At 54.3% G+C, this 21,386-nt stretch overlaps 1 protein-coding gene across 1 annotated transcript; it reads left to right on the forward strand.

The window, feature by feature from the left end:
- Positions 1-1,926: 1,926 nt before the first annotated feature.
- SETDB1 (SET domain bifurcated histone lysine methyltransferase 1) lies at positions 1,927-21,164 on the forward strand. The gene is given in 23 exon segments (XM_082496280.1): positions 1,927-2,004; positions 3,588-3,810; positions 4,145-4,317; positions 4,812-4,849; positions 4,981-5,080; positions 5,495-5,662; positions 5,955-6,156; positions 7,466-7,539; positions 7,925-7,932; positions 7,935-8,117; positions 8,975-9,152; positions 9,543-9,681; positions 12,214-12,372; positions 13,078-13,680; positions 13,930-14,046; positions 14,358-14,527; positions 15,421-16,037; positions 16,679-16,707; positions 16,966-17,098; positions 17,803-17,968; positions 18,435-18,646; positions 19,111-19,199; positions 20,338-21,164. Coding segments are annotated over 22 exon segments (3,888 nt in total). The 5' UTR covers positions 1,927-2,004; positions 3,588-3,598; the 3' UTR covers positions 20,456-21,164.
- The last annotated feature ends 222 nt before the right edge of the window (positions 21,165-21,386 follow it).

A 21,386-nucleotide genomic window follows, 5' to 3' on the forward strand; every position in this document is an offset into this window, starting at 1 on the left:
CATTAAAAATAAAATTATATACATATATATATATAGGCCTACGCCTATATACACACAGCTTGGCCCACGTGGCTTTCCTGGCGCCACTCAACAAGCCTCCACCTCTTCTCCAACCTTGTACAAATCTAATTATCCGTCGGCTGCCACAGATGTCTCCCTTCAGCAAGGAGAAATCTCCTCCTTTTCCACCCCCATTTGCTTACTGGCAGTGTGTCCTTCTGTCCCGCTCCTAACCCCAGCCAGCGTCCGTTTCCCTGGGGGTCAGCCAAGCCCCAGCGCGCTTGTTGCACCTCACACAGCAGGCAGTGTGGGGCCCTGTGGGGGAAAAAAAAAAAAGGATATTTTAACCTGCTTTTTCCTGGGAAACGAGGAGGCTGGGCAGGGAAGGGAAGGTGACAGGGTAGGACAATGAAGATCCCTGTGGTGAGGGTGCCTGGGACAAGGATGGGAAGACACTGGGTGGCCAACAAGGGGCAACCAACAGGAGCAGAGGGGTCTCAAGGCCACGATTTCCCTGTTTTGGCTGCTTTTGACACGCCCCCAGTCCATCCCCTTAGCCCCTGTGAATCTCACCCGTCTCTGCCCCGCAGGGATGCGACAGACAGCCGGGCGCTTGGGGCCGGGCACCTGAGGGCCACCCAAATGGAGAATGCCACAGTGCCGCCGGCAGTGGATGTGGACAAGGGCTTCGCCATGGCCTTCGTGGTGCTCATGTGCCTCTTCCTCCTGGCCATGATGGTGCGGTGCGCCAAGCTCATCATGGATCCCTACAGCGCCATCCCCACCTCCACCTGGGAAGAAGAGCAGATCAACTGAGCCGGGGCGACCTGGCCCCAGGGACCTCTGGCACCCCCAGGGACCGCAGCCCCCCCAGCACATCCCCCAGGCCTCCCTCACCACAGGGTGCTCCAGAGCACCCCAGGGCCCGCCAACAACCCCAGCCCCCCAGGGCCCCAGGACCACCCAGCACCCCAGGACCACCCAGCACCGTGGAGGTCCCAGGACCCTCAGAGCCACCCAGCATCCTCAGAGCTCCTCATCACCCCCCAGCTCCCCCCCGGACCCTCAGAGCTCTCCATTGCCCCCCAGCACCCCCAAGCCCCCCCCGCACCCTCAGATCTCCCCATCACTCCCCAGGGCCCCTAGAGTTCTCTCTTGCCCCCCAGTGCTCCCCAGGACCCTCAGAGCCCCCTAAGTCCCCCCAGGACCCTCGGATCTCCCCACCACCCCCAGCACCTCAGGGCTCCCCCAGGACCCTCAAAGCTTCCCATTGCCCACCAGCACTCCAGCCCCCACCCCACACCCCTCTAGGGTTCCTCATCACCCTCAGCATCCCAGTGCCCCCCCAGCACCCTCAGAGCTTCCCATCACACCCCAGGCTCCCCCCAGGACCCTCAGAGCCTCCCAAGACCCCCGAGCTCCCCAGCACCCCCCAGCACCTCAGGGCCCCCAGAACTCTCAGAGCTCCCCAGCACCCTCCAGCACCCCTAGAGTTCCCCATTACCTACCAGGCCCCCCCCAGGACCCTTAGAGCCCCCCAAAGTCCCCCAACATCCTCAGAGCTCTCCAGGGCCCACCCAGGCCCCGTCACCTCAGAGCCACCAGTACCCCCAGGGCCCCCCCATCCTCCCCAGCACTCATCACTGCCGGACACCCGTCGCTCCCCAGGGCCCCCTCGCCCCCTCAGGCCCCCCCCCCCCCCCCCAGCCTTTCCCATCACCTTCCCGTAGGGGGCAGCACTGCGCTTTTCTCCGGGCGCGGCCCCTTTAAGGGCCCCTGGCTCCTCCCCTTGCGCATGCGTATTGGCCAGCCCCGAAGATTGGCGGTAGCGCCCCGCCCTTTGCGCATGCGCAGTGCGGTACTACCGGCCGCCGGGGGAGTTGGGCTCCCCGGGAGCTGCTGTTACCGGAAGTGACGTAAGTCAGCTTCCGGCTCCAAGGGGGGAGCCCCTCCTTTCTCCTCCTTCTCCCCACCAACCGGGGTCGCGGCGGGCCCCAGGCCTTGGTGAGTGCGGCCTGACCGAGGGGGGCTGTGGGGTAGGGGGATTGGGGTCGGGGAGGACAGCAGGGGTGCGGGGCAGGGGGAGTTATGGGGGGCTGTGAGGGACCCGGGGTGGCTGTGGGCCAGGGGGAGTTGGGGGGTGTGCGAGGGGCCTAGATGGGGCTGTGGGTCAGGGGATCGGGGGGTGGGAGGTACAGGGGGGCGGCGGGGCGATACTTGGGGCAGGAGGAATCAGTCAGGGAGGTCTGTGGGGGGACTGGGGAGGTCATTGAGGCAAATAGGGGGCTGTGGGACAGGGGGATTTGGGGTGAGGGCGTTGGGGAGCTGCGTGGGGTGAGAAGCGAGTGTGAGGAGCTCCACCTGTGGGAGGGCTGGGCTTTGGGTTGAGGTGCAGGGGGGAGGGGGGCTGTGGGGCAGGGACTTTCGGAGGCCGAGGGGTTGATGGAAACTTGCAAATATAAGCAAACTGGAGGATGTAAGAGAGCGTAAGGGCATTGGGGGGATTGGTGGGGGCTTGGGGACGCACGGGGCTGTGGCAGCACTGGGTTGGGGTGCTGCTGAGGAATGGGGTTGGAGAGTGCAGTGAGGGCCGTTGGTCAGATGCTTAGGTGTGAGAAAGGCGGTGGGATGGGACGTGTTGTGAACTGGAGGTTGACAGGGGCTGGTTGGGCGATAGGGGTGCGTTTGGGAAGAGGGTGGGAGTGCAGCTGGGAGGTGGGGGGGGGGGCTGTGGACTGCCTTTGCATTTGTAGGGCTGGAGGAAAGCGAGGGGGGTTGTGGCTGGGGGTGACCTGGGTGTTGCTAGGAGGGAAATGTGGGCAGAGGGAGCTACATGGGGCTGGAGTGGGGTGTCAGAAGAGAGGAGGGGGGCGTGGGACAGGGCTGACAGAGGAGTAGGAGGTGGGGGGGGCTGGAGACCAGGGTGTGCTTAGACACAGACTGGAGAGAGAGGCGAGAGCAGGGAACACTGCGGAAAGAAGGAAGGTGTTCGTGGGCACTGCTGATGGCAAGCAGACTTCAAAGTAATGGAGGCTGGATGCATTATCACCAGACACAGCTCAAAGGGGGGTGTGGGGGCTGCAGGCCTGGACAGAGGAAACTGCTGGGGCCATCCTTGGGGCTGGATGTTATAATGTTCCTTAAACAGCACAGGCAGGGGAGGACAGGGGCTCTTCTGCGCTGCTGCGTGAAGGTGTAGCTGTGGGACAGGTTGGAGAGGCACCTGCGTGGTTCTGCTGCCAGGCTGGGCAGAGGGTTGGGAACTGCTCCGCAGGTTTTGCGGAGGGGAGGGCACTGAGGTGGGGAAGCATAAGGCTCCGGCTTTCAGCAGGTTTGCACAGTCTGAGCAGAGATCAGAGAAGACATCAGGAATCCCTCGCTGTCCTGGGAGCCTCTGGCTCCACAGTGTGCTTGTGCTTCGGTTATTTTAGGCTCCTTGTGATGTTATCTTAACAATATATATAACATTTTTTCCTGACTAGCTTTCAAAAGTTTAAGCTTCTGTTCTTGCAAGCACTGTGCCTCAGGGGGTGTGTGCTACAGTGGTAGGGTTTCACCAGCCATTTCTCACCTCTCTGTGGTGTCAGGTGCAGCAGAAATGGATTCCCAGGAGATCAAAGAGCTGCAGCAAGAAGTGATGGAAGAGCTGGGAATCTCCATGGAGGAACTCCAGGATATCATTGACAAAGAGCTGGAGAAGTTTGAGTGCGTGAAGCAGAGGAAGCAGCAGCTGGAGGAGCTGGAGAAGTGCGTGAAACAGAAGGAAGAAGAGGTGGCTCGTGTTGACCGTCTCTTTGATGACGCTTCGAGGTGGGCGCACTTGAAATCGCAGCCGCCTGTCAGTGTTGGGCCTCAGGGCAGAGGAGAGGGAGATCATTTGATGAGTGCTGCCCGTTTCCCTTCAATGTAGACTGACGCTGTGATTCTGCATCGGTTCGTTTGTGTGTGGTTATTGAGGGATAATTAAAATGATTCCCCTGTGGCTTTAAATCCTTCATGTGAATACTCTTCCCTCACCTCATCATGGTTGTATTTAATTAGCAGCGCCCCAGCGGTCAGTTCCTATTTCTTTCTGCAGTACTGTGGGAGGTACAGCTGGGCTCACCTTGTCTTCTCCTGTCTCTGCCCTTCTCTTTTTCCCCAGAGCTATTGATAAATGTGAGATACTGGTGAAGGATCTGTACTCCAAGCTGGGCCTCCAGTACCGTGAGAGCAGTTCTGAGGACGAGGACTTGGCTGCCAAGCCCATGGAAGTGATTGAGATCCCAGATGAGGACGATGATGATGTCATGAGTATCGATTCGGGCTGGAAGCAGAGTTCAGTATCTCATTGTGCCAGCCGGGACTGAGGGGAGGGATGGAGATCTGAGCATGTCCTGGAGGAGGGTGGGAATGAGAGGGATCAGAGTAAGGATATCGTCAAGTTGGCCATAAGCTGCACTGATCTGTAAGCAGGAGAGGATCAGGTAGGAAATGCTGTTAGCTCGCGAGGAACATCACAGCTTGCATGGTCTGCTGGGGCCTGTAACTATTCCGTGGTTCCTGGAGTCCCAAACTGGGACTTCTCCCTTTTCCCACCTGCCTGAATGTTGTCCCCATCAAATGCTGCCCCTGCTCTGGGGAAGATGCCTGTGCAGCACATCGTGCGTCTAGAAAGGGTGGCTTAGTGAAAGTCTTGCTCGGGTGCGTTTCTTGACAGGGACAGAGAAGGCATTTGGATACTTTTCTCTGTTCCCTCTTCTCTCGGTAACTAGGATGGATTTTTTTCCTCCTCAAGACGTTTCAAACCACTTTTTTCTCTTTAAACATAGGCAACAATAGTCCCAGAATCACAAAGGATCAGACTCTGGTGAGTTGGAGAAGACCTGCCTGTAGTCTACTTCTGCAGCAGGGTTTTGCTGGAATGCTTAGGATATCATTGTATTTGGTGAAAGCGAATGAAAGGTTCCTCATATTTACTTTCTCTTTCCTTCCCTTGAGCTGCGGGAAGCCATGGCTGCAATGAGAAAGTCTGCCCAGGATGTTCAGAGATTTATGGATGCAGTGAACAAGAAAACAAATGCCCAGGATGCACAAAAAGGTCAGTGTCTGAGAGCTTCCTGGGGCTGGCACCCCTGTGTGCCCTTACCCTGGTCCTGTCTGAGTCCTACAGCTGCTGGTTTTCTTTCTGAAAAAGAAAATAACTATTCTGTTTCCCCACTGGAAAGATGCATTAGGACATATTGACTCCAAATTCCTGTTTTTCTGTAAGACTTTTCCAAAAGCAAATACAAGTAGTGCAGTTTCTATAACATGAAAATGTCTTAATGATGTTTAAACCTCCCTCGCTGGTTATTCCATCCAGTAAAACCAAGGCACTTAGGCTGACTGAGGTAAGGAAAAGCTAAAGAATGCCTCCTGTCTCAGGTCTGACATGTTCTTCCAATTGCATACGTAAGAGCGGGAGCCTTTGGGCAGTTTCTCACCCATTTTCTGGTGGTTGTTCCTCGGGTAGATGCACAGACCCCTCAGGAAACTCCTGGCACTGTTCAGCCCGTTGGCCCTGCAGCGACCGGGGGTGATCTCAGCAACGACGGTGATCTGAACGTTGGCATGAGGATCCTGGGCAAGAAGAGAACCAAAACGTGGCACAAAGGAACTCTGATTGCGATCCAGACGGTCGGTACGTCCCCTGCTCGCTGCTGTGTCTCAGCGCTCGTGGCTTTCGCTGAGCTTTGGGTGGGTAGCGTTGATCAGGCTTGCAGCAGGTCCCCTCCCGTGTCACAGCATCTAGTGCCACCTGGAACGAGCTGTGAAAGCAGCACGTGTCCACAATAATATTTTACCTTACAAAGTAATTTCTGAAAAGCTTTCAAATAAGTTCTGAACTTGGATCAGAATGGTACATGGCGTTGGACTTCTTGTATGAAATCACTTGGCTTTTCTTTATCTTGCTGTGTTGAAATGTCTTTCAGCTGCTGGGAAGAAGTACAAAGTGAAATTTGATAATAAAGGGAAGAGTTTGCTTTCTGGCAATCACATCGCTTATGACTACCACCCCTCACCTGAGAAACACTACGTTGGCAGCAGGGTTGTGGCAAAATACAAAGATGGGAATCAGGTTTGGCTGTATGCTGGCATTGTGGCTGAAACCCCAAATGTAAAGAATAAAGACAGGTATTAATTCTCCTCCACAGTCCTGTACCCCTCTCTCTGTTTTGTTTTTGTTTATTTGTTTTGGGTTTAGGAAAAAAAATAGAAAGGGTATATTTGTATATTTGCTATTGCGAGAGCTAAATTCTTTTCTGCCCTTTCCGTGGTTGTAGTTGTGAATGTTGTTTCTTCAGTCTTTCTTATCTCTGAAAGCTCTGGGTGGAGCTTCCATTCTGTTACTCATGTCCCTGAGTCAGAAATTATATCTGGTAATTCATTCAAATTATCACACAAATGTAAGTCTGTGCTGCCCAAGGCATAAAATGTAGCGTTAGGAAATACGAGCCCTAGAAGCATTTAGTGTCAGCAGTGTTGCCAAAGCACTTAAGGAGAAGAAACAGCAGGTCTGAAGCAGCCTTCTCCATCGCGTATAAATAAGGGGCAGGGCTGCTTCGGTGTTGTGGTTCAGGCTTGTGGTCTTTCTGAGAATATTCATAAAGGGTATAATCGCCCTGTTTGTTTCAAATGGGGATCTGCCATAAATGCCTAATTGTGTAAAGTTCTATCTGATACGCGTTTAATAACTGAAAATGAACTGCATTTATTACTCGTATTGCAAATTTACTGCTCCTGGCTAGGCTGGCTGTAATGCTGATCTCTCATAATGCAACCTTGATATGGCTCTGTATCCTGAAGTTGTTATTCAGAGGCGCGCAGTGCTAAGCGGGAGCCGTAAGCTGGGTACCCCAGCCTTGGGGTATCCCCCTGCGAGCTCCCAGTCCCCCGCGGGCACTGGGGACTCTCATACTGTCTCCTGTCTGCAGGTGGAGCCCTGGAGGTGTCCCCCAGCTCTCTCCCTGTGGTTCGAGTTACAGTGTGCAGCCTCCACTGCTGCTTTGTCCCAAAGGCTCCAAAAATACATTTTCTTGCAGAGATTAGGAGCAATTAAACTGTCTTTTCTCTTCTTTTACCTCCTGTGGCCGAGGCACGGAGGGAATCTGGAGTTGAGGGAAGGAGGCCTGGCTGCACTGTGCTGCTGGGAAGCCAATGGGCAGCCTTTCTTTTGGCTTTGGGAGCGTGGGGATAGCTTGGCGCTTGGGGAGAGCTGCTCTGAAACAGCCGAGGGAAGTGGCAGTACTGTAAAGCTCATCATCTGTTGGCAGAAATGGTCACTTCAGGCTGTCCTCATCCACCATGTCTGATTTGAGGGCCCTTGGGATAGGCAGGGGAAACAGCAGGGCTGCTCCACTTCCATTACACGATGTGGAGCTGCATTTTATTCAGCTGTATGTCTAATTCCAACTTCCCATGCTTGCTCTCTGCTGTTCTCCAGGTTCCTGATCTTCTTTGATGATGGCTACGCTTCATACGTCAAGGAGTGGGAGCTGTACCCGATCTGCAGGCCACGTGAGTTGATCTCTGCCTCTCCTATGTCCTAATGCTGGAATTGTGTCGAGAGCCTTTGGGTGTATGAAAGAGCCTGAGCTCAAAGGACAGGAGACAGACTCCACTTCCCCTCCGGTGCTGTCCCTGTAGACGTTTCCTTTTGCATAGGAAGCTGGAGGAAATAGTGGTTTGTTACCAGCAGAGTGAGTGTGCTGTGACTCCTTACGCTCTGGGTGCGTTAGCCTGGCTGGATGCCCTACCACCAAAATTCCAACCACTCGGCATTGCTGCTGGACTGTTCTTATGTAAAAATCCATCTGGGATCTCTTTGAAAAAGAACTAAAGATTCTCTTTGTAAGAGTCTTTCCGCCTCTTCCCTTTCTCCCATCCATTCCTTTCTGAACAGTGAAAAAAGACCTGGGGAAGACATCGAGGATGTTTCTTGTCGCGATTTCATCGAGGAGTACATCACAGCCTACCCCAACCGTCCCATGGTGCTGCTGAAGAATGGTCAACTTATCAAAACAGAATGGGAAGGGACCTGGTGGAAATCCAGAGTGGAAGAAGTGGATGGCAGCCTGGTCAAAATCCTGTTCCTGGTAGGGCAATTTCCCTTCTCCCATTAGAGGGGGGAAGATGGGCTTCAGTTGGAGTCTGAGGGGGACTGACTCTGTTGGGCCGATCGAGTCCGGTTTCCTTGCTAATGTCAGTCAGGGTCCCGGAGCAAGCACGTGTTTTGCTTAGTAGGTAGAGCACCAGTTTCTGCTGTGCATTGGTGCGAAGGTGAGACTCCTTCATTTGCCTGATGAAAGCTTCAAAAGCCTTTCAAAGCATTTTGCATGTGAAACTTCAAAGTGGTAGATGAATAAGAAACAAAATCTGTCACCTGTGGGTATTCTGTCCTGCTCCCTTTCCTGATGTAAACACCTAGCTGTGTCTTCTGTCCAAATACAAGTGCTGGTTTGAAAAGCAGGAGAAAAACTGAGCAGAAGCCACGATACTCTGCTTGCTTAAATTCTACAAATTGCAGAAAGGGAGCAAGTGTACTACCTGTGCCCGCTTGGCTCCCTTCCCGTCTGGATAACTGCGTAGCCACTGGGGCTGGGGAAGCTATTGTGCACTTGCAATTTAACCTCCCTGTCCTAGAGCGGATTCGGTTTGTGCAGAGGCGGTAGCTTGTCTTCCTGAAGGAGTCTGGTTTTCCAACTCTGCCTTGTTAGTGAGCTGTTGGGCTGAAAATACAACTGCGTTTGAAGTTTGGGGTCTTGATATCAGGGCTCTTTCTAGATTTGGTTTGTATTCAGTGTTCCCCCAGCTACGATGAATTACTGCCTGTGTCCTCTCTTGGCTGCATGGTCTTTCAAGATCCTTCAGGTCAATGCTTTCCCTCCTTTCCATTTGATTCTGCTCACCGTAAAAGCACACTGCCATCTCCCAGGCCTATATTGTACCTCTGGAAGCTCTTGCTGTAGGTGCTGTGAGTGTTGCTTTCTCCTTGCTGCAGGATGACAAACGCTGTGAGTGGATTTACCGGGGTTCCACACGCCTCGAGCCCATGTTCAGCATGAAAACTTCCACAGCCTCCACCCAGGAAAAGAAGCAAAGTGGACAAGCGAGGACACGTCCCAATGTCGGTATGTGGCATCTTTTTCTTTATTGTGTATCCTGGAATTTGAATGAACCCATTGTGGGTTGGTGGGGGCGGGTGGGTGGGTTTGTTTTTTGTTTGGGTTTGGTGGTTTTTTTTAGCAGAACTCCTGGAGATTTAAGATTGACAGTGGGCTTTTTCTCCTGGCATAAAGACGCTGCAAAACCAGACTGCGGTTGTGTGAAGTAATCAGAATCTGTTTTGGGGTGACTGGCTGTGACTCAGGGTTCAGCCAGTGACCCGGTGTTAATTGCAGATGCCTCTCCTTTGGTTGCCTTCGGGGACTAAATCAATACTCTGTGGCTAGTGCAACAAACTTTGGTTGACGGTAGAGACTTTTCCTGTTGATACTTTGCTTTTCCCCCTTCCCCACTAGGTGCTGTCAGGAGCAAAGGGCCTGTGGTACAATATACACAAGATTTAACGGGAGCTGGTACCCAGTACAAACCCTTAGAGCAGATGCAGGCAGCCTCGCTGGCTGCACGGTCTGTTTCTCCGCAGCCTGCTGAGATGGAGTAAGTACTTGAGTCAGTTCTCTGCTTCCACCACTGCCTCCTCTCGCATTTTGTCTCCAGTGCTCAGCTCTTTCAGGCACCACCCTTGCTGTGTAGAGCAATCCTCAGGTGCAGGTTTCCTCCATGGCTTGTTTTCTCGTTACACAAATTGGTTTTAGTCACGCTTCTAGGGGAAGCTATAGATAAAGGCTGCTGGATGAGTAATTGGGGGCGGGAGAGCTGACAGCCCAGTACCCGCTGAGCCAAATGCCGTGTTCTTACTCAGGGCTAAAGCTTCGCACTTGATGTATTTCCAAGTTAGAACATTTGCTCCTTCTCTTCTGAAAATCTGAATTGCTCCCTCGTGTCACGATCCAGGCACTGGCCCCCGGCTGCCTTGTATTCCTCCACTTGGACTGACCTGCTCGCAGACCTCAATGACTTACGAGGCACTGAGAACTCGGGATCAGTGGTTGGTCCCGGTGGTCATGGACCAAACCTGATAACGCTAAGCCACAGCCAAGTCGCACACGTGCCTCCTGCCACCAGGGGCCCAAGCAGGACGTTCTCGGAAGCGTGGGCTAGTGCCGAAGGAGGCCTGGATGAAGGAGGAACTCGGCCTTGTGATGAAGGGAGCGTGTTGGAGAACCCCAGGGTACCTGAGCATGTGCTCTGGGACTTTAATAACTTTCTAGGGGAGAGAGATGCTGTCCCGGTTCATTTTTGTCACCACTGTGGATTTCCTATCCGAATTTATGGACGCCTGGCCCCCTGCCAGCACGTCTTCTGCTGTGACTGTGCCTTGCTGCATGGGCAAAAGGGAGAAAGGAGATGTCCCAGCTGTGAGGAACCTGTGCAGCAAGTGAATCTTTATTCACCGGATACTCTTTAGGTGTAGCAGCATCTAAGAAACCCCGCCTGCCCTCAGCCTCTGGTCTCAGGAGGGGGTTCCTCTCCAAGTACCAGTGCAATACGACCCATTCTGCCCCTGGATGTGGGGGCTAACTTGGAAATGCTCCTCCTGTGCCATTCTGACCAAGACTTGAGAATCGAAGCTGTAATAGCCTTGTTCCTCATCTCTTACATGACCAAACAGAGAGGCCGATGCTGAAGGAGGTCTGCTCCAGCGCGACAAGTGCAACGCTGGCTCCTCCGCCATCGGTCCAGGACCCCACCTGCGCACAGCGGAAGAGCTGGGCTGTTGCCCTCATACCAGGGCACCCTGAGCTGTGCGGGTGTGGGAAGGATGCGCAATGAAGACAATTAAGTTGGACTGCGGTGATCCGCCAGCCTGAGTTTTATTGACTGACAAATCTCTCCTTTTCCATTTAACAGCCCTTGCAGTGGTTACATGAAACACTTTTTTTTTCTCTCCCCACAGCTGCTTTGACTTTAGGATCTTGTTTTCAGATCTGATAGAAGCAGACACTACGGACGTTTCCCTGCCCTGCCGTTAAATTGTGACCTGCTTAAAGACAATTGCTTTTTAACATTGACTGAAGGCAGTATACTATATCCATGTCCCCGCTGTCCCAAGGGATACTGTTGGGTTAAAAACACATCGGTTTTAGATTATTAAAACTGGGAGAATGGTTTCTTCACTCTGGTGTTTTGTTTAGTCTGAGGAAGGCCTGGTTCTCTAGCCTCACTCTCAAGTTCTTCTGTGGTGCCAGGGAGCTGCTCTCAGCCATTTCTGACTGTTTAAAGCCCGTTGACAGAAGCTTTTTTTCTCTTGCTCTTGAATTCTGAAATGTGTGTTAACACCTTACTTTTAAGGGAGATATTTGCGGAAGCGGTTGCCCCCTCCTGCTCTCACTCTCTCCTCCCTTTCTGTCCTGACAACATAACTATTTTCTTCCACTTGTGGGAAAACCAGTGGCTAGTTTAGGGTGTTTTTCTGTTTAATGTAAATGGTGTAAATGGATTGGAAACCTCCACTGTTGTTTTCTCAGAGACCGAGGCTGAGTGTCTTCCAGGTGCCTCCCACCTTCCCGGTGTTGTTCATTGGGCTGCAGAGGTGTTTGGGAGCCCCTCGTAGCTCTTTCGGCAGTGATGTTATTACATTCCCTTGTACAATCTTATCTTGTTACTTGGTGCGGACAAAAGAGCCCTCTGTGCTCGTTGTTCCTCCCACTGCTCAGTACTGTTGCACTGACTGAGCCTCTGTAAACTCTTGTCTCTGCTATTGCAGGGGTTTCTTCATGTACTGGTTTGTCCGCCTTCCTGAAGTGAAGGCCTTGGGCGTCCTCGTTACACTCCCTCTCACCCTCACGCCTCAATTCCAAATAAATAGCACTATGTCAGAAGGCACTTTTAAATGTAGCTGAGTTCTGGCATGTGGTTGGGGTTGTAGTGGGATCGCTGTAGCACAAGTAATCAGAAATGGGCTGATTTGCACACTTGTTAGGAAAAATCTGCTCGGTTTTACTTGGTTGGGGCACTGTTGCTGACTTCGTGGCAGAGCGTTATTTTGACTGCCCCTGTCTGTCTAAATCCTACCGGTTGTGCGAGCGTGTGCCTCTTGCAAATCGCCTCCCTTCTTCCCTCGTGCAGGTGCTCCGACAGTCAGCTGGCCCAGTCAAGGAAGCAAGTGGCCAAGAAAAGCACTTCCTTCCGTCCTGGCTCCGTGGGCTCTGGGCAGTCGTCACCTTCTTCCCCTGTCCTAAGCGATACACCTCCAGTGGGAAGGACCGGTGCGGCCCAGCAGCATCGGTAAGCAAAGCTTGTTTGCACTCAGTACAAATCCCTGCCTCCTTGTGAGAGTTCAGGATGCTTGTTTGGTTTAGCGCGGGTTTGTTTTGTTACGGACTGACACCTTTATTTGCCAGCTTGTCCGCTCCTGAGCATTTGTCTTCCTCTTACCTTGTTCTCCCTCCCAGACAACTGTTCGTTACGTTTTGTGGTTGGCTTGAGCTTGGAGGGTCTCTTATCAGTTCTGAGCAGAACTTACCCCCATGGGACCCTGGCCAAAGCCTCTGACCCTGCTTGTTTTCAGAAGACTCCTGTTTCTCCAAGCTTTCTGGGGCCAGAGGGAGCGGCTATTAGTGTAAATCTGCAGGTGGCTTTTCCACAGTGATGGTTTTGTGGCCATCAATCCACAGCACAGAACCCATTGATCCCAGTTCTGAGACCACAGCCAGCTCGTGCTTGTTTCTGCTTCCCTAGGTCTGATTTGGGTTTTTTTTTGTGTTCTCTGCTGCTGGTGACACTCCTTGCGGGGTCTGCCCAGCCTTGCTCCCAGGGGACACTGGGGCTTGTGTCTAGCTGGACTCAGCAGCAAAGCTAACGGGGTGTCCCAGCGTGTAACTAGCAGCTGCTTTGATAGGAATTAAGTGCCTAAAATCCCTTTGATTTGAGGAGAAAGCACTGCTCTTCCTTAAGCCGCGGTTGCTCAGCATATGCCTTTCCCTGTACCAGGCTCTCCAGCGGCCAGGCAGGCAGTGGCACGGCACAGGCCTTCCACGGCATGATGGACCGCGTGCCCAACGAGCCCTCTTACCGAGCCCCGCTGGAGAAACTCTTCTACCTGCCGCACGTCTGCAGCTACACCTGCCTGTCCCGCGTCCGTCCCATCTGCGGCGATCAGTACCGCAGCAAGAACCCCCTGCTCATCCCGCTGCTCTACGACTTCCGACGGATGACAGCCCGCCGACGGGTTAACCGCAAGATGGGCTTCCACGTCCTCTACAAGACGCCCTGTGGGCTCTGCCTGCGGACCATGCAGGAGATCGAGCGCTACCTTTTTGAGACAGACTGCGACTTCCTTTTCCTGGAGATGTTCTGCCTGGACCCATATGTGCTGGTGGATCGCAAGTTCCAGCCCTACAAACCCTACTACTACATCGCGGACATCACCAAGGGCAGGGAGGACGTGCCACTGTCCTGTGTCAATGAGATCGATAACACCCCGCCTCCGCAGGTGGCCTATAGCAAAGAACGCATCCCCGGCAAAGGGGTTTACATCAACACCAGCTGGGAGTTCCTCGTGGGCTGTGACTGCAAAGACGGCTGCAGAGACAAGTAGGTGACTCCTTGTGTGTCACTGCAGGGTGGGGGACAGCATGGGGACCGTGCTGCCTGCCCTGAGCACAGCCCAAGGTGGACCTGCTTTGGGCTTTGAGCCCACGCAGCTCTGGTGCGTCGCGGATTTAACTCCAGGTCAAGTCCTGTGTGCCCACTCTGCGTATACGCATACAGAAAGATGTGGTTTCTTTTTCTTCTTGCAAAAGCAGTGTGTAAAATTAACTTTTTTTCTGTGTGTGTCTCTAGATCGAAATGTGCTTGTCACCAGTTGACAGTCCAGGCGACGGGCTGCACCCCAGGTGGGCAGATCAACCCCAATTCGGGATACCAGCACAAAAGGCTGGAGGAATGCCTCCCAACAGGGTGAGTAGAACCGCGTCTTCTCCTTCCCTGGCAAATACCAGCCCCAGAAACTTGGCCTCCGACGCTATCGGAGAGGCAGCGTTTCCCAGGGCTAAGTGCAGATACCGAAAACCTGCCTCTGTTCTTGATTCATCTGCTCATGTGTGGCCTGGGATCTCGGTGCATTACCGTAGGACCTGGCAGCTACGCTCTCCCGGCTCTGCTGAGCTTTAAGCCGCTGCTGCAAGTCCCTTTGCGTCATTACTGGTACAACACCAAGGCTTGGGATATTGCATTCTCAGGGACGATGTCACTGTTCTGCTTTCTTTCAGAGTTTATGAGTGTAACAAGAGGTGCAAGTGCAACATTAACATGTGCACCAATCGCTTGGTCCAGCACGGGCTCCAAGTGCGACTGCAGTTATTCAAGACGCAGAACAAAGGCTGGGGCATTCGCTGCCTTGATGATATTGCCAAAGGCTCTTTCGTCTGCATCTATGCAGGTAGGCTCTCACCCTGCTGAACAAGCAGGTAGAAACCTCTTCTCAGGTGCTGTGAATGAAAAGCCTTTGTTGGGCCAGTGCTCTTCCAGTGGTCACATGTATTCAGATAGGAATCTGCTTTGTTTTAGTTAAGGAGGGAGGGAATAAAGTATTTGAAAAGATCTGGTTGTGTCAGGCCTGAGATCTAGGCTTTGTTTATCGCTACACACAAAGCCCAGCAGAACGGGTGTGAAGCTCTTCCTGTGCTTGTTAAGGGGGCAGGAAAGTGAAAACTTAGATGACGAACTTGCAGCATTTTGATTTCCCGATTGATTCCCCTCCCTGGCCCGAGTCCGAACCAAGGTGCTGCAGAGACCAGGGCGGCTGCGGTACCAGCGTCAAGAGAAGTGCTTGCATGCCCAGCGCCGTTTCTGCCCGCTGAGGGTGAATCAACACATACCTCCTTCCTGTTGACATTGAACCAGTCGCTGGGACGTCGGCACAAACCAGTAAAATGCAGAAGTTGCGCAGCGTGGTTGCGTTAACTCTGAAATGAAACTCGCCACGGGCAGTGCCTGCGTTCTGGGGCTCTGCTTTCTTGCCCTTAATATTGCCTCTGCGCTACACCCTCGCCTCCAGCCCTTCAGAGGAAACACAGTCACCCTGTTTGAGTTGCTGTTTAGAGATTTCCTTGGTGGAAGCCTGGATGTTAGCAGGGGCCCACTTTAAATCAGCCGTGTGCTTCAGGTTTTCATTGCTCTGAGTGTTACGTTGTCCTTTCCCAGCCCAGCTTTGGAATAAGGTGGTGTCAGTCTCGTTTGCTCCTCAACGAGCCTTTGGGGAGGATAAAATTTATGGGGTAGGAATGTCATTCCTGGAAAACTCACACTTAGTTTTCTATTCCCCACCCCCAGGGAAAATCCTTACAGATGACTTTGCTGACAAAGAGGGGTTAGAGATGGGTGATGAATATTTTGCAAACCTGGATCACATTGAGAGCGTGGAGAACTTCAAGGAGGGCTACGAGAGCGACGCAAAATGCTCTTCAGACAGCAGCGGGGTGGACCTCAAGGACGAAGAGGAGGAAAACACAGGCACTGAGGAACAGGAGGAGTCCAACGAGGACAGCTCTGATGACAACTTCTGCAAGGACGAGGACTTCAGTACCAGCTCGGTATGGCGCAGCTATGCCACGCGACGGCAGACCCGGGGCCAGAAGGAGAATGGGCTGTCAGAGACGGCTTCCAAGGACTCGGGGCTCACCCGGCAAATCAGCCATGATGAGACGGCGGTGGCCGCCTCCTGTAAGCTGCCGGTGTCGGAGGAGACCTCCAAGAACAAAGTGGCCTCGTGGCTGAGCTCCAACAGCATGTCTGACGGCTTCCAGGACAACGACAGCGCCTCTTCCTTCAAGATGAGCGAAGGCAGCGAAGCCAAGGCCACCAAAGCGGAGCTCCCTGGGGACAGAGAGAAAGCCTCCGCTTCTGCCCTGGGCAATGTGGACGGAGAGTCAAAGGCAACAAAGAAAGATGTAAGGGGGGGTCTGTGGGACTGGGGATGAGTATTGCCCCCTGCCTTAGGGGCATGGATGAGGAAACAGCCGTAGAGATGTGCCTCAGCTGTGCTCTTGCTCAAATGGCTTCTGCACCCATCCAACATGGCTTGGTGGGGCTGCTTGATGTCCCCTCGCCCTTGGTCTTTGCCCACTGTGGTGGGGTGGGGAGGTGCTTTTCCCCTTCCTGGGGGGACTTGTGGCACGAGAGGCTACAAAGAAGTCGCTCAGCGTGAGATGAGCTGAACATCCCTCATGCCGTGGGCACTCCAGGCTTGCGCAGCTCTGGGAGATGGAGCCACTGCCTGCCCGAGTACCTGAGGTGGTGCGGAGAGAGTTCAGACGGGGCTGGGGACAACAGGGGGGTGGAGGTGGTCTCTGTCCACTGCCTGCTCTGGAGAGGGGACTCAGAGACCCACTGTGTGGGGTGTGGAGGGTGGGAGACCTGTGGTCATAACTTGGCCCTTCTGGAGCACCCCCTGCACTGGGTGTCACACCGAGTGGTGGGGACACCGGGCTTCTCGGACCCAAGGTGGTGTTTGGGGAGAATTTCCACGGGAGGGCTGAAGAGTGCTCCAACAGGGAGAGATTTTAACTTTCTGTACTTCTCCCCTTTGCAGGAACCTGAAGATGCAACCAAAATTCCTGGGTAAGGTTCCTCAAATTGTATTTTCCTGCTTTTTACTTCCAAATACCGCTCTGAGTGCGTTGCTGCAGCTCCAGGGCTGCCCCTGAATTCTGTTAATGCCACTGCCAGAGTAAACTGAGAGTTTGGGAGGGTTTGGGCTTGGAGACGGCGGTCTTGTCCAGCTCCCAACTTTCCTTGACTGCTGTGCCTCTCTCTGCCTGCCGCGCGGACGGGCTCCTGGGGATGCCAACGCAACCCGCTCTTGTCCTCACCCCGCAGGCTAAGCGACTTGGGAAGGATGTATGGCTACAACCCGAGCCCTCCCAAGCTGGAAGGGATCCGGAGGCCGACGAGCAAGACCGCCCTGCTCCAGAGCAGACGGCATTCCCTCGCCCCGCAGCCTCCCACAGATGTAAGCAGTGATCCTTCGGGCTTCGGGCACAGGCTGGAAGGGGTGGGCCTGGCTCTGCCTCAACTCCAGACTGGTTTGGTGAAGGCTTTGACCCTTCCTTTGGGTTGTTTCTATGCCACTTTCATTCCCAGTTGAGCACCAGCGCAGGGCTTGTGGTTCATTGTTGTGATTTCCTGGAGAGGGGTTGATTTTCTTCGGACAGTGGGGGTCTTTCATGGTTCTGAAAGCCCAAAAAAGAGGACAGCGTGGTGTTGGGCCACGTGTTATGATGGGATGTAGCATACCCAGCACACCAGGGAGCCATTGCTCTTCAGAGCCGGGTCTGGGAAGCCATCCTGGGCGATGCTCTTTGCTTTTTTGGGGTCTTCTCCTTTCCTTGCAAAGCCCAGAGCACCTACTGGTGCAGGCTCATGAACCTCTGGCAGTCTGGGTGCCGCAGGACTAACCAGCGCCCTGAAACCCCTCTGCTGTGTCAAACGTTGGCCTGTGAGATGGGGTTTCTGTCCCGTTCCAGCTCAGATCACAGTGTCCGCGTGCGTGATCCGCTTCAAAAGGGCCTCTGGGAGCCCACAGGTCCTCTGCTTAAAAGAGAGCAAAATGCTACTGGGGAAAAAAGGGAGCGCTGAACGTCGCTTGGAAAGCGATGGGGCGATGCTGTTCCCTGACCCAAGGTGTGCTCAGGAGCTGTTGATGCCTCTCCACAGGACGTGCTGACCCTGTCGAGCAGCACGGACAGCGAGGGGGAGAACGGGCAGGCAGTGGCGGGGCAGGCCCAGGGCACCACCAACGACAGCGACGACATCCAGACCATTTCCTCAGGCTCCGAGGAAGAGGAAGGGGATGACAAGAAAAACCCCTCGTCTGGGTCAGGTGAGGACAGCTGCTGGGGGAGGAACAAGGGCTGAGTGCGGAACCTACAGAGGTACAGCAAGGAACTCTGGCCAGAAACCACCAGGAAGGGCTGATGAGGACTTAACAGCCATGAGCGTGGCGCGTCCTGCCCCAGGCACCTCTGAGCTGTGTCTAACGACCGAGGTCTGAGGCTTCCCCATGGGCTGTTTGAGAGATAACTGCACAACCCAGTCCTCAAGTACAGATATTTGTACATATCTTAAGAAAAAGCAACAGTGAGACTTCTTATGGTGGGTCTCCAGGCTCCGCTGGGTCGAGCAGAGAGCTGGGGGATTCCCAGGAGCCATCCCAGGGTGGTGGTGTAGAGCTGAGCTGCATCCCTAAGGGGTTTGTTACCCGCGTGTGAGAGCGGGGAGGGCTCGGGCCAGCAGCACCGCTGTGGTGGAGATGGAACACAGGGGTCTTTGCTCCTCTCTTGCGGCAGGTCCTGTGAAGAGGCAGGTGGCGGTGAAATCCACCCGGGGCTTTGCCCTGAAATCCACTCACGGCATCGCCATCAAGTCAACCAACATGGCAGCGGCCGACAAGGGCGAGAGCGCACCCGTCCGCAGAACCACCCGCCAGTTCTACGACGGAGAGGAGTCCTGTTATATCATCGATGCCAAGCTGGAAGGGAACCTGGGCCGGTACCTCAATGTGAGCCACTGCCCTTGGCAGGGGACGAAGGGGGAATGTCCCTTGGCAGCTGAGAAGGGAAAGGGACGTATTTGGGGTGACCTGTCCTTTCAGTGGGCCTGTTCCTCCCCAAGACTAGATAAATACAGTAAAAAAAGTGGGAAAAGAGCAGGACTGGGAGGATGTTTTCCCTGCCCCCACTGAAATAGAGCAGCCGCTGCAGCCCCGTGACGCGTGGTAAGCAGGACGGCTAAGTCAGTCCTTCCAGCGACCGTTACCTTTGCGAGCATGGGTCTTATGACTCATCCCTGGTTGTGCAGGCAGGGGAGGGAGTTTGTGTCCTGTTTCGGCAGGCTTGCGCTGGATGCAGCGGGCAAATGGGGAATGCTGCTTGTTTATAAAGGCTTGTGTTTACTTCTGCCTGGTTCACATCCCTCCCGACGCAGGAACTCTCTCACTGCGTTTTGTCTCCGCTCCCTTTACAGCATAGCTGCAGTCCTAACCTCTTCGTGCAGAACGTTTTTGTGGACACGCATGACCTCCGCTTCCCCTGGGTCGCCTTCTTCGCCAGCAAGTGAGTCGCAGCACGCCTGGGGAAGGGCTACCGGTTCACGGGGCTTGGTTGGACCCAGCTCCTCAGCCGGGGCTGCCTGGCCAGCGCGGGCTGGGTGTTCCCTACTCCTGGTAACCCCTATCATAGAATCATAGAAAGGTTTGGGTGGGAAGGGACCTTGAAGATCATCTCATTCCACCCCCTGCCCTGGGCAGGGACACCTCCCCCCAGCCCAGGTTGCCCCAAGCCCCGTCCAACCCGGCCTTGAACACCTCCAGGGATGGGGCAGCCACAGCTTCTCGGGCCAACCTGCGCCAGGGGCTCACCGCCCACACAGGGAAAAATTTCTTCACAATATCTCATCTCAATCTCCCCTGTTACAGTCTGAAGCCATTCACCCTCGTCCTATCACTCCATGCCCTTGTAACAAGTCCCTCCCCAGCTCTCCTGGAGCCCCTTTAGGCACTGGAAGGGGCTCTGAGGTCCCCCTGGAGCCTTCTCTTCTCCAGGCTGACCCCCCCCACCTCTCCCAGCCTGTCCTCCCAGCAGAGGGGCTCCAGCCCTCCCAGCATCTCCAGGGCCTCCTGTGGTCCCGCTCCAACAGGTCCACATCTTTCTGATGTTGGGGACTCCAGAGCTGGAGGCAGTACTCCAGGTGGGGTCTCACCAGAGCAGAGCAGAGGGGCAGAATCACCTCCCTAATCGCCTGTCCTGCTCCTGGAGTGGGGAGAAGCTCAGAGATGAGTTTGGTGAGGACCTCTCTTCCTGCCATAGGGTCTCTGGTGTGATTTGCATCACTTTTAGGCCTTTCCAAAGTGGGGGAGGTAAGCACAGAGCAGCCACCTGCCCAGCGTGTTTGAGTCCCAAACCTTGCAGGCAGTGCCGGGCGTTGGAGAGTCCCTTCCACATGCCTCTCGGGCACCGCGAGCGCGGCGTCTCCTCTGTGAAGCCCCACAGGAGTGATTCATCGGGGAACTTTGTCCCTTGGCTCCCTGCGGAGCCAAAGGCAGCCGTGCTGGCTGCTTCACCCTTGTCCCGGGGGACGCCGGACTGCGCCGCCCTGTCCAGAGAGGTCATATGTAAGCGTTGAGCTCTGCTAGCAGGAGCTCCAGCTTCTCCTTCTCCTCTTCCAACCAAACCTTCTTTTTTCACTTGTCAGGAGGATACGAGCCGGCACAGAGCTGACGTGGGATTACAACTACGAAGTGGGCAGCGTGGAAGGCAAAGAGCTGCTGTGCTGCTGCGGGGCTATCGAGTGCCGAGGGCGGCTGCTGTGAGCCCACCCCGCGCCCACCACATCCCTCTTAACCACAGGCTTTGGTGCTGACTTTCCCTTTGTGAGGGTAAAGTTTCTTCTTGCAGAGAGGGTTGTTCAACAGTAACTTCCGAAGCTGAGTACGGCAGCTTCGCGTTCTCCCGTTCACTTGAAAATTACAGCAGCAGATGGACATGGAACAGCACCGTCACCTGCTACACGCGTGACGGCTGCGGCAGGAGGGTGATGCCCAAACCTGATGCTGTGAGTGTGGCTTCTACCACGTCCCAGGGGCTACAGTCGCCCTGCGATGGGATGATCCTTCTCTCTGTGCCGCAGGAAAGGCCGTGAGCCAAAGCGTTACCTGCCCGAGCTGCTGACAGGCAGCTGTTTCTGCGCTCTTCCAGCTCCCCACCATGTTTTAAACTCAAAGCCCTGAGCAGTCACAGCTCGGGCTGGTGCTGCTGCCAATTTTCCAGCAGGAAACACTTCACCACACCACCAGGGCAGTGCTTCACGGTTGGTCCTGAGGCCGTGATGTCCCTGAGGGGGTAGGGAGGGAGTGAGGGGGGTGGAGATAAGCCCAGTAAGAGTGGACCAACCTGGATTTATAGTGGTGATGTGGCTTTAAGTGGAAAAAAAAAAAGCATCTGTCTTCAACTGTGATATGTTGTAAAGAATCTTTTCATTGTTAAAAAGCAATAAAGTATGTTTTTCTATTAAAAAAACAACCACCAAAAAATTGCCCTGAACTTCAGACACAGCAAAAGAGGAGGATTTAATCCCTTCCTTCGTCCTTGGTTCCGCGGAGCTGCAGGAAAACTGCCTGCGGCAGCTGAGCCCGGGCAGGTTTGGATGCGCCCAGGCACAGGGAGGGCAAAAAGCTCCCTCAGGCATTTTCACCTTTCCTTCCTCCGAGCACAACAAACACTCCTTACACCCGCCACTGGTTA

This window comes from Vanellus vanellus, assembly GCF_965231255.1.
Source record: "Vanellus vanellus genome assembly, chromosome: 27".
In the NCBI taxonomy this organism is placed as follows: Eukaryota; Metazoa; Chordata; class Aves; order Charadriiformes; family Charadriidae; genus Vanellus; species Vanellus vanellus.